Source organism: Macrobrachium nipponense, chromosome 3 (assembly GCF_015104395.2).
Source record: "Macrobrachium nipponense isolate FS-2020 chromosome 3, ASM1510439v2, whole genome shotgun sequence".
Taxonomy (NCBI): domain Eukaryota; kingdom Metazoa; phylum Arthropoda; class Malacostraca; order Decapoda; family Palaemonidae; genus Macrobrachium; species Macrobrachium nipponense.
The window spans coordinates 52,853,324-52,867,403 of NC_087202.1; the positions used below are offsets into that span (position 1 = coordinate 52,853,324).

At 41.6% G+C, this 14,080-nt stretch overlaps 1 protein-coding gene across 3 annotated transcripts in view; it reads left to right on the top strand.

The window, feature by feature from the left end:
- LOC135221780 (telomere-associated protein RIF1-like) overlaps positions 1-14,080 on the top strand; it is a 104,433-nt gene that overhangs the window by 69,348 nt on the left and 21,005 nt on the right. For 2 of the 3 annotated variants that reach the window (XM_064259626.1, XM_064259627.1), the window contains exons 14-16: positions 111-255; positions 12,901-13,059; positions 13,199-13,413. In XM_064259626.1, coding sequence (XP_064115696.1) covers positions 111-255; positions 12,901-13,059; positions 13,199-13,413 — 519 coding nt within the window. The remainder of the gene's footprint in view (positions 1-110; positions 256-12,900; positions 13,060-13,198; positions 13,414-14,080) is intronic. The other variant, XM_064259628.1, reaches the window with a different exon arrangement.

Sequence of the window (14,080 nt, forward strand, 5' to 3'; positions counted from 1 at the left end):
AGATAAGGTGAGTTATTTGTTTGCAAATTGATGCATTAATGGAAGAATATGTTTGGCTAATATGAATATAGGTTATCTTGATGTATTAAGAAGTTTATTTGTGTTTACAGCAACACCACCTAGTGACCCAGAAGAGTCTCAGCCAGATCCTGACTCGCCTATTGATGTCAATTGTAGTCAGCCATTATATCCACCGTTGACAAGCTGCAAAGATATGGTGGATCGTGTAGCTTTAGAGCTCACCTCTCCATTCTTGTAAGTGTTTTTTTTTAAGGCACTGCCAATTTGTTATGAAATAAATTATTCTGGTATTTTGGTATGAAAAATTTATTGCCACATTTTATATTAAGAATTTGCTTTTTTCGTTGTATTTTAATTGTGCTCCGTTATAATCTCTAGAGACATTACTATACTATTCGCAGTTAAGATATAGTATACGTATGTTCTGTAAGTGTTTTTCATTGGCTGGCTTGTTGCAGTACACTTCTTTATTAATCCAGTTGGTCTCACGGTTAAGTATTATATGTACTTTAAATGGAGTAGTAGATTTAGCATTGTTGTTTAAACTTTTAACTCCCATTACCTTTCCACAAACTTGGCTGTCTTCTTTTGTGAAAACAGAATCCATAGCATCTAGAGAAAAACAGACATACTTTTGTCAGTTTCAATCCTTTTGATGATGCTATGCTATGTTTTCTTTTCAAAGGTGTGTCCTGGTCTTTAGAATATTAACATAACCAGTGACAGTAAGAGTCTTGTCTGTAAAGTGTTCCTAGTGAATTCTTACTGACTTATGATTGATGTATTTTGTTCCATCATTAGACGTTTGTCTGCTTAACAATGATCCTTAGTTCATGATCCATCTATTACCTAGGAACCTCACAATTGGACTTAAAAAGAAGATGCTTCTGACTGTTCATGCTCATTGCATGATTACAAGCACAAGTTGGGCATCAGGAGGTGGGCAAGTGTTTATCTTTCAGTAGACTGCACTCCACATTAACTTACTCTTCAAAATATTGTTCTTAAGTGTATCAACCAGGGGGTTAGGTTATCATGAGCTATCGTAATGAAAATTACAGTGCTGATTTATAGTGATAAGGAATGTGTAAACAAAATGTTTCTTTGATAGGAGCAAAAATGTTTTTGTTCATATACGGAACAAACCTTCGGTCTTAACATTGGGATTTACTAGCGCCAAGCTGGAAACCAGTAGAATTAAAATTACACTTGTGAGATCCAGGGACTATTGGCATCTATACCAGGTCACGGGGCATGTATACCCAGAATGCCCACGGCTACCTGTGACCCACCAGTTATTTTCCTACTGCCTTTAAGATAAGACGTGTTACTGTCTATCTGATTTAAAGCCGGTTTTTCAGTTTGCCCGTTCTTTATCCATTTCATTTTTCATTTCTTATTACCTTTTCTTTCTCCGAGTGTGCTCAGTGTGAGGAAAGAGTGTATAAGTGGTATGATGGAGAATTTTGCCTCAACATCGGGATCGTCTACCGTTTCGAAGAGGAAACAAAGGAAATGCCCAGGAGTCCGTGGCTTTCCATGTTCTAGGTTCCTAACTTCGGTGTCGACGGATCCTCATCCAACGTGTAGTAGGTGCAGGGAAAACGTATGTACGATTACTAATCCATGTTCTGTTTGTCGCGGTTGGTCGGTGGAACAGTGGAAGAAGTTCTATGGGAAAAGTCAATACAAAAGGAAGGTGGTGACGCCATCTTTGGATGACCAAACCTTACCGGCTTCTTTTGTATCGGCAATAAACCAGGCTGCTCCATATGTTTCTCCACCTGCTTTTGATTTGTCTCATACCCCTTCGGTTTCTCCTAGCGGTTCAGTATCGGAAACGTCAGGAGGGGCCTTGGGTAATTTTATGAATAATATGCACTCTCCTTTGTTCCCAGCAAGTAGAGGGGGAGATCCACCGTCTTTGTTCCAGGCTCCTGCTCCTCAAGCGCATAGGTTAGATGGTACGTGGTCAGCGCTAGGCCTACCAGGCGTACCAACCTTGGATGGTCTGCTTGCGCATTATATGACGTCACGGTTCCAGCAGGGTCCGCCAGCGCTGAATGTTCCTCATCCCCGGGCTTGCAATTTATGGGAGTTAATGCCGCGTCTTTGCCATCAAACTCAGTGTTTACAGCGATGCAGAACGTGGGAGGTAGTTTGGCAGCAAACGTGTGGTTGCCAGCAGAAACCTCACAGTCTCTCCCTACGAGAGGGATGACGTCACAACATACGTCACACACCGATATGGCAGGCGTGATGACGTCACAGACTGCTTCTCGGCCTATTTCGCTGCACCCAGACGCTAATACGCCTTCTGACCCGTCAATAAAAACTGTAATGCAGAAATTACAGGATATAGAGGAGAGAATGAATAAGAGAGACAAAAAAGAAAAAGTGTGATTCGCCTTCTTCGTCTTCTTCCTCTAGTTCGGCGTCATCGCTAAGTCCGATAACGTCACGGCGAGCGCCAGTCAAGCGTTGGAGGAGGATTCAGGAGTTCCTGGCGGATCCTCGGGCTAAGAGGAGAAGAATCAATTCTTCCTCATCTTCGGACCAAGACTGCCATATCCAAGTCAGCAGGAAGGTCGGGAAGTCAGTGGCTACTAAGCACAAGGTTAGCAGACGAAGCCGTTCGCAAGAATCCGAACAAGCGAGAGAGGCGATGACCGACGGACTAGTGGCTGATGCGGAGTTGCCAGTTCGGATCGCAAAAACTACGATACCGCTGGTAAAATCGACGTTGGCGGCGAAAGGTGCAGCAGAGGATAGAATGCAGGTCCCAGTTTCGCTCGTAAGGCCGTTCAAAATACGTACGAAGGACGATAAGGCTCCTATTAAAAGTACGAAAAATAGGGAGTTGGCAACCTCGTTGGATACGTTCGTGGAAGGCAGTGTCCGTCTGGATGGAAGGTCGAGGCCGAGCTCTCCGACGCTCATAAACGATGCCAAAACTAATAGAGACGAAGTTATATCTGTCTTAAGGGAGCCTTCATCTTGGAGATCTAGATGAGATTCTCGCTCTAGATCCGTGAGCAGAGAAAGAGTGAGGCGTTCTCGTTCCCCTGCTGACTATCCGGGATCGAGCCAACAGCGGCCAGCAAAGATCAAAGAGACCGCGGCCGTAGAGGCAGGCGGCCGTGGAATTCTGGGCCGTATGTCAGAAGATAGGGGCGAGACAACATCCCTTGTGACAGAGAATGGTACACTAGAGCCGGAGGAAGGAGAAAACCAAGAGTTTCTGGCCTCGTATGCAGAGGTGATTGATTTGATTCGTCAATTCAATAACCTTTCGGAGAAGACAGAAACACCGGCCAGTAAGCTTCCGCCTGGAATTGACATGGCATTTGGATTAAAAAGGGATACCAAGGTGTCGTATGAATTGCCTTGTTCGAGTCATGCGGAGTCGGTCTTGCAACACGTAAACGCAAAGATTGCAGGGAGGGATAATTCCTTAAGATCTAATAGATCATTTAAATTTATTCCCCCTCCAATGATAAAGCAAAGGAAATATTATACGACACCGAAGGTCCCTTTGCTGTCTAGACAAATGAACCCTAATGTTGTAAGATTAAGGCCTGGATTAACCTTAGATCAGGTTAAAATGGAGTGCCCTTCGATGACGTACCAAGAGGCTGCTACGTTAGAAGCAACAGCTGCTTCTGTCTTTCAGGCTGCTTCTTGGTTAGACCTTTGGTCAACAGCAGTGGCGAAGATTGCATCCTCGGAAGCAACAAGAAAAGTAGTGGATGAACCATTGTTCATTAGATTACTACAGTCAGGTTCCAAGGCGATTGCGTACCTGACAAACGTAAGTGCCAATGTTTGGGCAAATATCCTGCTAATGAGGAGAGATGCAGCGTTGGCTAGACTAAGCCGCAATGTGGATTTGGATTCCCTGTTAGCAATGAGGAATGGGGATATCTTGGAATCGCAACTGCTGTTGCCAGAGGTCATACTGGAAGAGGCGATAGATAGAAGAAGGATGGACACTAACGATAGGTTGGTGCAACAGGCAGTTAGGAAAACGTCTAACAGTCAAACTACTCCTTTGGAGGGAAGACAACAGCAAATGTCTCAGAAGAAGACAGTGAGACATAACATCCCTAATAGAGTCACAAGACCCTCTTCCCCAAAGAGGCTAACTCATCGGCCCTTTCACAATAGAAACAACAGAGGAAGGGGCAATAGGGGAAGAGGGAGAGGCTCAAGAAGATAGGAAGGGGGGGGTTGCCTGGCAAATCACTGGAAGGTGTGGCAGGAACTAGGGGCAGAGCAGTGGGTGGTGGATGTTCTCAGGATCGGGTATTTGATCCCGTTCGAGGTAACCCCGCCCCTGACAGATCAGCCATTACCCCACGTCACTTATGCCCACAAATCTCAGAAGGCCACTATTCTTCAGGACGAAGTGAAGATGATGGAAAAAGGAGCTGTGGAACAAGTATGCAGTCCGTCAAAAGGCTTCTACAGCAGGATTTTCCTGGTACCCAAAGCTAACGGGAAGTGGACCTGTCAACGCTGAATCTGTTTATAAGGAAAACCAGTTTCAAGATGGAAACTCCAAAAACGGTTCTACGAGCAGTCAGGATCAGAGACTTTATGCTGACAGTCGATCTAAAGGACGCATACTTTCAGATACCAGTCCATCAGTCTTCAAGGAAATTTCTCCGCTTCAGTCTTGCAGGGAAAGCTTTCGAATTCAAGGTCCTGTGCTTCGGATTGACAACGTCTCCTCAAGTTTTTACAAGAGTCTTCACCCTCGTGTCGACGTGGGCGCATGCTCAGGGGATCAGGCTAATAAGATATCTGGACGATTGGCTGGTGATAGCAAAGTCCAGGGAGAAATTATTCAGGGACAGGGCGACCCTCCTGCAGCTTTGTCACAGCCTAGGTATTGTGGTAAATCTGGAAAAGTCGCAGTTGGATCCAAGTCAACGTTTGGAATATCTGGGAATGGTTATAGACACAACACAAGCCAAAGTATTCCCGACAGACCAAAGAATAGAGAAATGCAAACAAGTGGTGAATGCCTTTCTGGGAAAGCAGACACAGCCAGCAAGACAGTGGCAGGTGGTACTGGGAATCCTAACCTCCCTGGAGAAGCTAGTACCACAAGGAAGGCTACACCTTCGGTCCCTACAATGGAGGATGAAGGAGTTTTGGTCACCAATAGTAGATCACCCGTACGAGCAAATTCCCTTGTCGGCAGAAGTGAGGAAAGACTTGCTGTGGTGGATGAACGACGACAATCTGACAGTGGGTGTCCCCCTTCAACAATCCTCTCCAGACCTCTTGCTGTTCTTGGATGCGTCACTAGAAGGCTGGGGAGCCCATATGGAGGAGTTGATGGTGTCAGCAAAATGGAGTTGCAAGGACAGAGAACTCCATATAAACGTGCTGGAGTTAAGAGCAGCGTTTCTAGCTCTACAGGAATTCAGGGAGAGAGTAGAGGGACACTCAGTGGTATTGATGTCAGACAACACCACAGTAGTAGCTTATATAAACAAGCAAGGAGGCCTAGTTTCTCGGCAGTTACATGTGATGACAGTTCAACTTCACCAGTGGGCTATAGAGAACCTGGTAGACATCAGGGCCAGGTATATTCCGGGAAAAAGAAACAGTGGCCGACAAGTTGAGCCGCAGGGATCAGATTCTGTGAACGGAGTGGTCCCTGCACCAACAGGTAGTGGACAGGATGCTCATGTTGTGGGAAGGACCGATCATAGACCTATTCGCAACCAGGTACAATAAAAAGTTGGAAGTGTATTGTTCAGTAGTCCCAGACGCAGAGGCAGTAGCAGAAGATGCACTACAACACCCCTGGGACAATCTGGACGTGTACGCATTTCCTCCGTTTTGTCTAATCCGTCAGGTTCTGAACAGGGTAATGCGGTCTCAGAACCTCAAGATGACCCTGGTAGCCCCGTTATGGCCGAAAGCAGAGTGGTTTCCAGACCTACTGGAACTCCTAGTAGATGTGCCGAGAGAGTTACCCCCATGGAGCAACCTACTGTGTCAGCTGCACATGGAGATGGTACCACCAGTCGGTTGACGTCCCTATCGCTTCACGGGTGGAGACTGTCAAGTATCTCCTCCGAGCGAGAGGGTTTTCGCAGAAAGCAGCAACTCAGATGGCAGGAAATATCAGAAAATCATCTGCGACAGTATACCAAGGAAAGTGGTCAGCATACTGTGATTGGTGTCGTAGAGGGAACTTGTCTCCACTCGGTACCATTATTCAGCAGTTAGCAGACTTTCTGATATATCTCAGAACAGAAAAGCATATGTCTGTATCTGCAGTAAAGGGGTACAGGGCGGCTCTAGCCTCAGTCTTGCGAATGAAAGGAGTGGACATATCGTCTTCATTGGAGTTGGCCATGCTGATGAGGAGCTTTGAACAGTCATGCCCACCAAAGGAGCTAAAAGCCCCAGATTGGGATCTGACCAGGGTACTGAGTAGTCTGACAAAACCCCCCCTACGAACCACTAAGGCAGTCCACGGATAGGAGCCTGACCCTGAAGACAGTCTTCTTATTGGCCCTGGCTTCAACCAAAAGGGTGGGGGAGCTACATGGCCTGTCATATCTCATAAAGCACTCGAGAGGTTGGAGATCAATGGTATTTGAGTTTGTCCCAGAATTCGTGGCCAAGACCCAAAATCCAACAATAGTAGACGGCAGATTCGACTCCTTTACCATACCTTCCTTGGCAGACTTTGTAGACAATGACAAAGATGAGATGCTCCTCTGCCCCGTCAGGGCACTAAAGAGAACAAGGCACCTCAGGCTGGGGTGCCGGAGGTTGTTCGTAAGTACAGGACGGAACAAGAAGGAAGTGTCCAGGAATACAATATCGTTTTGGCTAAGGGAGACGATCAGAGATGCTTATATGGCAGAAGACAGAGGGTCAGATAGCCAGGTGGGAGCTAGAGCTCATGACTTCAGGGGCTTGAGTGCTTCTCTGGCATTTAAGAACATGTCTGTGGATAGAATTCTGAAAGCTGGTGTGTGGAAACGCCAAACAACTTTCACCTCATTTTATTTGAAAGAGGACGCCCATAGATCCTTGGAGACTTTTTCCTTGGGTCCAGTGGTGGCGGCCCAACAAGTGGTATAGCTCATCCAGTGCCCCGGGCAGGTCAGTTTGCGTCTAGTCTAAGATGAAGGTATGAAAGTAGAATGAATGGGATGACTGGTCTTTTTTCTTTACTACTTTCTTTCTACTCCTTTAACTACGGGCAATATGAAGGAGAGTACCGTCATGTGCTGGAACGGACTAGATGCAGGTGAGGTGGTCAGCCATACTGTGAAGCTATCTTTGGTTATGATATACTTTTCAGTAGCAACACACCCCTCTGGATAATAGGGAAAAGAGGGGTGAAGGTGGATCCAGTTGCAAGGGACAAGAGTAAACAATAGATTGGTATCTACACCCAGTGGGGAAAAACCATTGATCTGCTTATATCTTTGGTTCTAGGTTCATTGTCCATCCTCTTAGAATTTCCCTATATATTCGGAAATGGATAAGGTGGCAAACTCCCAGTCAGTTGTAGAGACTTACCTCCCTCCAATAGTAAGTCTATCCTAATGTTAAGACCGAAGGTTTGTTCCGTATATGAACAAATACCAAATTTGTAACTAATTTGTATTTTTCATAACTAACAAACCTGAGGTCTTAACAGGTAAAGGCCCACCTCGAACCACCCCTCTAGCAGTCTAAACTGGGTTAGAAATATAACTGGTGGGTCACAGGTAGCCGTGGGCATTCTGGGTATACATGCCCCGTGACCTGGTATAGATGCCAATAGTCCCTGGATCTCACAAGTGTAATTTTAATTCTACCGGTTTCCAGCTTGGCGCTAGTAAATCCTAATGTTAAGACCTCAGGTTTGTTAGTTATGAAAAATACAAATTAGTTGCAAATTTGGTATTTTTTGTGATTTTTTTTTTATACACTTTGGAAATTTTGAAAACTATCTCCACTATTATTTATCAAACCATTTTAAGAATTAAAAAATTTTATATCATAAAGAACAAAAATGCTTAAATAAAAATCAAGTTAGCTTTTGTAAACTATGAAAATAAAATAGTACCAAAAAGCAAAAAAGAAATTAATTGAATATGATATGCAAGAAAATAATGCATATAAAAAAGAAATTTTTTAAAAATTATTCCCAGATAATTACTGAATATAATACTTTTAACCCTTAAGCGCCAAGCTGGTATTTCCGAAAGTGTCTCCCATATGGCGGCGGGGTTCGGGAGTGAGCATTGAAGCGGGGAAATTTTTTTTTTTTTTTTTTTTATCACAGCACGCTTATTTCTCAAGATTAAGAGTTCATTTTTGGCTCCTTTATTTGTCATTGCCTGAAGTTTAATATGCAACCATCAGAAATGAAAAAAAATATCATTATCATATATAAATATTGGAATATATGACAGCGCGAAAAAAAAATTTCATGTATAATTGTATACAAATCATGCCGTGAGCAAAGTGATTAAAGCTAATGAGTTAATTTTTTTCGTTGTATGGTACACTAAATTGCGATGATTTTGGTACATAACAAATTGTAAAATGATCAAAGGAACACAGAGAAAATATTATCACAATATGATGCATGAATTCGTAACCCGCGGATGTAAGAAAAAAAGTTTTTTCAAAAATTCACCATAAATCGAAATATTGTGCTAGACTTCCAATTTGTTGCAAAATGAAGGTAAATGATTGAATATTACAAGAATGTAAGAGTTTTTAACTGACAATTACGTTTTTTGACCATTCCGGTCGAGTCAAAGTTGACCGAAGGTTGAAATTTTGGCACTTATTGTGATTTATATGAAAATATTTCAAAACTGATAAAAGCTAAAACCATGGGTTGTTTTTTTTTGTTGTTTTATTCTACATGAAATTGCACACATTTTCGTATATAAAACTTTATGTAACGGCTAATATAAAACCAAACATTACGACAAACCGACAAAAGAATTTCAGATTTTTTCGGCAGTGTTACCGCGCGCATGTAAGGAAAGTTTTTTTCAAAAATTCACCATAAATCAAAATATTGTGCTAGAGACTTCCAATTTGTTGCAAAATGAAGGTAAATGATTGAATATTACTAGAATTGTGTTTTTCGACCATTTCGGTCGATACAAAGTTGACCGAAGGTTGAAATTTTGGCACTTATTGTGATTTATATGGAAATATTCCAAAACTGATAAAAGCTACAACCATGGGTTGTTTTTTGTTGTATTGTACATGAAATTTCACTCATTTTCATATATAAAACTTTATGTAACGGCTAATATAAAACGGTGCAAACATTACAACAAACTGATGAAAGAATTTCTGATTTTTTCGGCAGTTACCGCGTGGACGTAAGGAAAAGGTTTTTTCAAAAATTCACCATAAATCAAAATATTGTGCTAGAGACTTCCAATTTGTTGCAAAAGGAAGGTAAATGATTGAATATTACTAGAATGTAAGAGTTTTAGCTTACAATTGCATTTTTCGACCATTTCGGTAGAGTCAAAATTGACCGAAGGTTGAAATTTTGGCACTTATTGTGAGTTATATGTAAATGTTTCAAAACTGATAAAAGCTACAACCGTGGGTTGTTTTTAGTGTATTCTACATGAAATTGCGCACATTTTCATATATAGAATTTTATTGAACAGCTAATATAAAACAGTGCAAGCATTACAACAAACTGACGAAAGAATTTCTGATTTTTTCGGCAGAGTTACCGCGCAGATGTAAGGAAAAAGTTTTTTCAAAAATTCACCATAAATCGAAATATTGTGCTTGAGACTTCCAATTTGTTGCCAAATGAAGGTAAATGATTGAATATTACTAGAATGTAAGAGTTTTAGCTTACAATTGCGTTTTCGACCATTTCGGTTGAGTCAAAGTTGACCAAAGGTTGAAATTTTGCACTTATCGTGATTTATATGAAAATATTTCAAAACTGATAAAAGCTGCAACCATGGGTTGTTTTTTTGTTGTATTCTACATGAAATTGCGCAAATTTTCATATATAAAACTGTAACGGCTAATATAATACGGTGCAAAAATTTTGACAAAGTGACAAAAGAATTTCTGAGATGTGTCGCTGATGCTTTTTAGTGCGAAAAGAAAGAAATTCTCGCATGCGCGCCTGCGTAACGCTTGTAAACAAAACAACAGCTTGATCCGTGAACTCCCAGCATCCCTCAAGGCGCGTGATTCAAAATTTTCCGCCTAGTAGGCCTATAACAATTTTTCCGCAAATATTTTAAAACTTTTTTGAGTCTATGTATTTTACGTCAATTAAGCACACGACAGACAATTTTAGTCAATGTAAAATACGCCCAATATGCGTTTTAGTGTTAAAATATTCAAATTCATTCATGAAAAGCTTGAGTTATGGAGATTTGAATGTACTAAACTAATGTTTTGGGAAATACGCAGACAAAGTTTGTCTTAGCTGGCTCCTGGTCCCCTCTCTTATTTTCAATATTATCCTCTCAAATATATTGTAAAAACTAGCCTTTTATAAAATTTAGTCAACAACAAACACGAGTTAGTTACTCTAGTTTTTGTAGGTAATTACACTAGTTTTTGTAGGTAGTGTCTTATTGCATCTTTTTATGTATCACCTTTACCAGTGATTTTTTGGTGCTTTTCTTGGCTTCCATTATATTTACTAGTATTATGAGAATTTGCTTCCCATCGGCAAGCAAACTTTGTACCAGGCATATTTTTAAAGTAACACTTGTAATTTAAGAAAAGCGCCCAGATCCTCTTTCATGGGCAACAGATGTCATGCTGCAAGATTGGTCCAATCTGGATCTGTATGCTTTCCACCCATGAGCATGATTGAGGAGGTGTTGAACAAGTTCCAGTCACACCACAACACAACTATGACCCTGATAGCCCCGTTTTAGCCCTTGAAGGAGTGGTTCTTGATCCACTTTTGGCTGTTGGTAGACTATCCAAGACTCCTTCCCCAAAAACCATCTTTACTCAAGACAACCCCACTTCAGAAGACACCACCAAAGGTTGTCCACTCTTGCCCTGATAGGCTTCAAACTGTCTGCAAGCTTGTCTTAGCAAAGGTTTTTCAAGGGGAGCTGCATAGGCTGTTGCACAATTCAGGCAAAAATCTTCTTGCCCTGTCTACCAAGCCAAGTGGGCAGTCTTCCGTTGGTGGTGCTGAAACCACAATGTTTCTTCTTTTAAGACCTCTGTAACTCAGAATGCTGATTTCCATGTTTATCTGAGGAACTCTAGAAATTTGTCTCCCATCATTAAATGGTATTGAGCTATGCTTGGCTCAGTTTTTAAACACAGAGGCCTAGATCTTTCTTCGAACACGGATATTAGTGACCTGTTAAGGTCCTTCGATATGACGAAACAGGGAGGACAGTCTGGTTTCCTGGAATCTGGGTGTGGTTTTGAAGTGGCTGATGGGTCCAACTTTTTAACACCTGTGTTATACTTTGCTTAGGAATCTAACACCTGTGTTATACTTCGCTTAGGAATCTCAAATACAAGACAGTCTTCCTCTTAGCTTTAACTATTGCTAGGCACATTAGTGAAATTGAAGCCATTGATAAAAGGGAAGGTTTCTCCCAAGGAGATGCAGCTGGCACCTTTACCCCAGTCTTTTTGCCTAAGAACCAGGATCCGTCTAACCCTGACCGTTCTTTTACCATTAAGAATTTGGTGGATATTCTTGATAATGAGGAAGAAGAAAGACAACTTTTCCAGTCAGAGGTATTAGGTACTATGAGCAGGACAGACAAGATCAGTGGTCCATCCAGTAACCTCTGATGTTTGGTCAAGAATCCTTCTCATCCTCTGTCTAAGAATACCTTGTCATTCTTCCGGAGGGACATTTGAGGCACATTCACAGATCCAGGAAGGCATGTTGCATAGTTTTAAATTGAAAGTTCATGAAGTCAGAGCAGTAGCTACCTCTTTGGCTTTCACGCACAACATGTCCTTGTCTTCAGTTATTCAGTCGACCTACTGGAAGTGGAGATATATTTTTGCCTCACTATTCAAAGGAAGTGGAAACAGTGTTCAAGGATTTCAGTACCTTGGGACTGTTATTGGTGACTGGAATTGCACTGGACGAGGAATTATAGGAAGCACTTTTTCTCCTATTGCACCGTCTGGTAGGGGTGTAAGAATAAAATCTTACTTTTTAGTAAAAGGCTAGGCCCATTGCCAATAACTGTGGTTGATGACAGCAAGGGCATGCAGTCGTAAAAACCCCTTTGCCAAACTGTAAACCATGCTTGATGGTGTAAGGAAAGGCGCATCAGGTAACCGACCCCTTAATGTAGGGGTAACGGTGGGAAAGCAGACAACAACTTTTTCTCTTAGTATTCTTTCGCCTTGGTATAGGGTTTTCGAGTTTTTGGGGAGCCATTGGGCACAGTGTACATAGTGTCCACCAGTCTTAGTGGATAGGTCAGGGGTTTTTGGTAAATTTTCAGAATAGTTGACAGCGTTCTGTGTGTGTTTTAATTTTGGTACAGCACCCAGAGCAAGAGCACCTTTTGTATGCTTTTGCTAGCCATCAGGCATATCCTCCTAAACTAAGACAGTGTAGAGCTACGGGTAACTTCCCACTTGCCCTTTGTTTCAGCAGGGGACTACCCACATGTGATGCACTTGGTCCCTTACATAGTCTAGTTGTTCTTGTTTGTCTAGCCAAGCAAAACAGTTGAAAAAAAGTATTTTACTTGGACAGGTTGTCTGAAACTCTAATTGTAGTTTTGAGAGCTATCTGAGCACTGATGTGCTACTGTATTGCAAGTAAAGTATTGTATATGTGTCTGATATTCATTTTTTTGAATTTAGAAAACTTTATCTTGCCCTTTATTATGGCAGGTTTGAAGGTTTAAAGATAGTTTTAGAAGAGCGTGGTATTCAGACGGTGGGCCAGTTTTGCCAGTTGACTGAAGCTGATATTAAACAACTTCCAATACGTGAGCCCAAATTACCATCAGCATTAAAAGTTCTCCAGAAATATAAAGAAACCAGACTTAGGTAAATACAAGTTCTGTTCATTGTCGTCTCATGTTATTTTTTTTTGTAAAATGTTTGTCAATCTTAATGTAATTCTGTCTGTGGATATTGTATTGTACACTTTTATTTCATACATATTATTGGAAACCTAATTTTTCAGGAATAAAAAAGGGACTGACATCCTAATAGAAAATGTTGAAGCACAGTTAAGTGAGATATTTGGTGAAGATGGAGAAGTCCGAGTTGATGATAATCGTCTGAACAGCACAAAGACTAATGAATCAGTAGAATCAGGGACTCTTCTCCATTCTGGACTTGAGAAGGAAGATCTTCATATGGAAGATGGAATCACGCCTCTAGAGTCCACGGTTGAAAGTGAGTAATCACTTTTTCACAAGTGCAGAAGACTCATTACCCCTTTTTATGTAGTATTATTTTGATATGTTAGTATGAAGACAAATTCTTTAGCTACCAAGGACTCCTCCTCCCATGTCAAAAGAAGGTATGTGAAATTTGATTTGAGCTTCTATGCATGCTGTTCTTGCAGATCTCACCAGGCATCCATTCATACTCAAGGTACTAGTGCTCGTGAATGTTTCACTAAGGAATACTGTACCAGGTAATTTGTTGCTGGTCTGCTGCTGTGGCTGGATCACAAGCAAGCAAAGAAAGCAAGCAAAATCTCCCCACAGTTATTTAGTCGTACCAAGTATCAATGTTCCCCCAGCCACACTTTCCTCTTCATAATACTAAATACCTGCAGGACAGTTGGCTTATCGAAATACAGAACACACAAAACACAAACAAGTGCTCACCTCAGACTCTAGATACTCAATTTCACTGCCCAAGACAGACAAGTACCAAAACCATTCAGCAACTCAAAAAACAACACCCCAATCACTATGCAAACAAATACCAACAGCTTGACAACAACACAACAAATCATATAACTCAAAACCAGCACAACAAACCACAACCACCAACACTGTCTCCAACAGACAACTCACAAAACCATCAAAATGCAAAATCAAGTACAACAAAC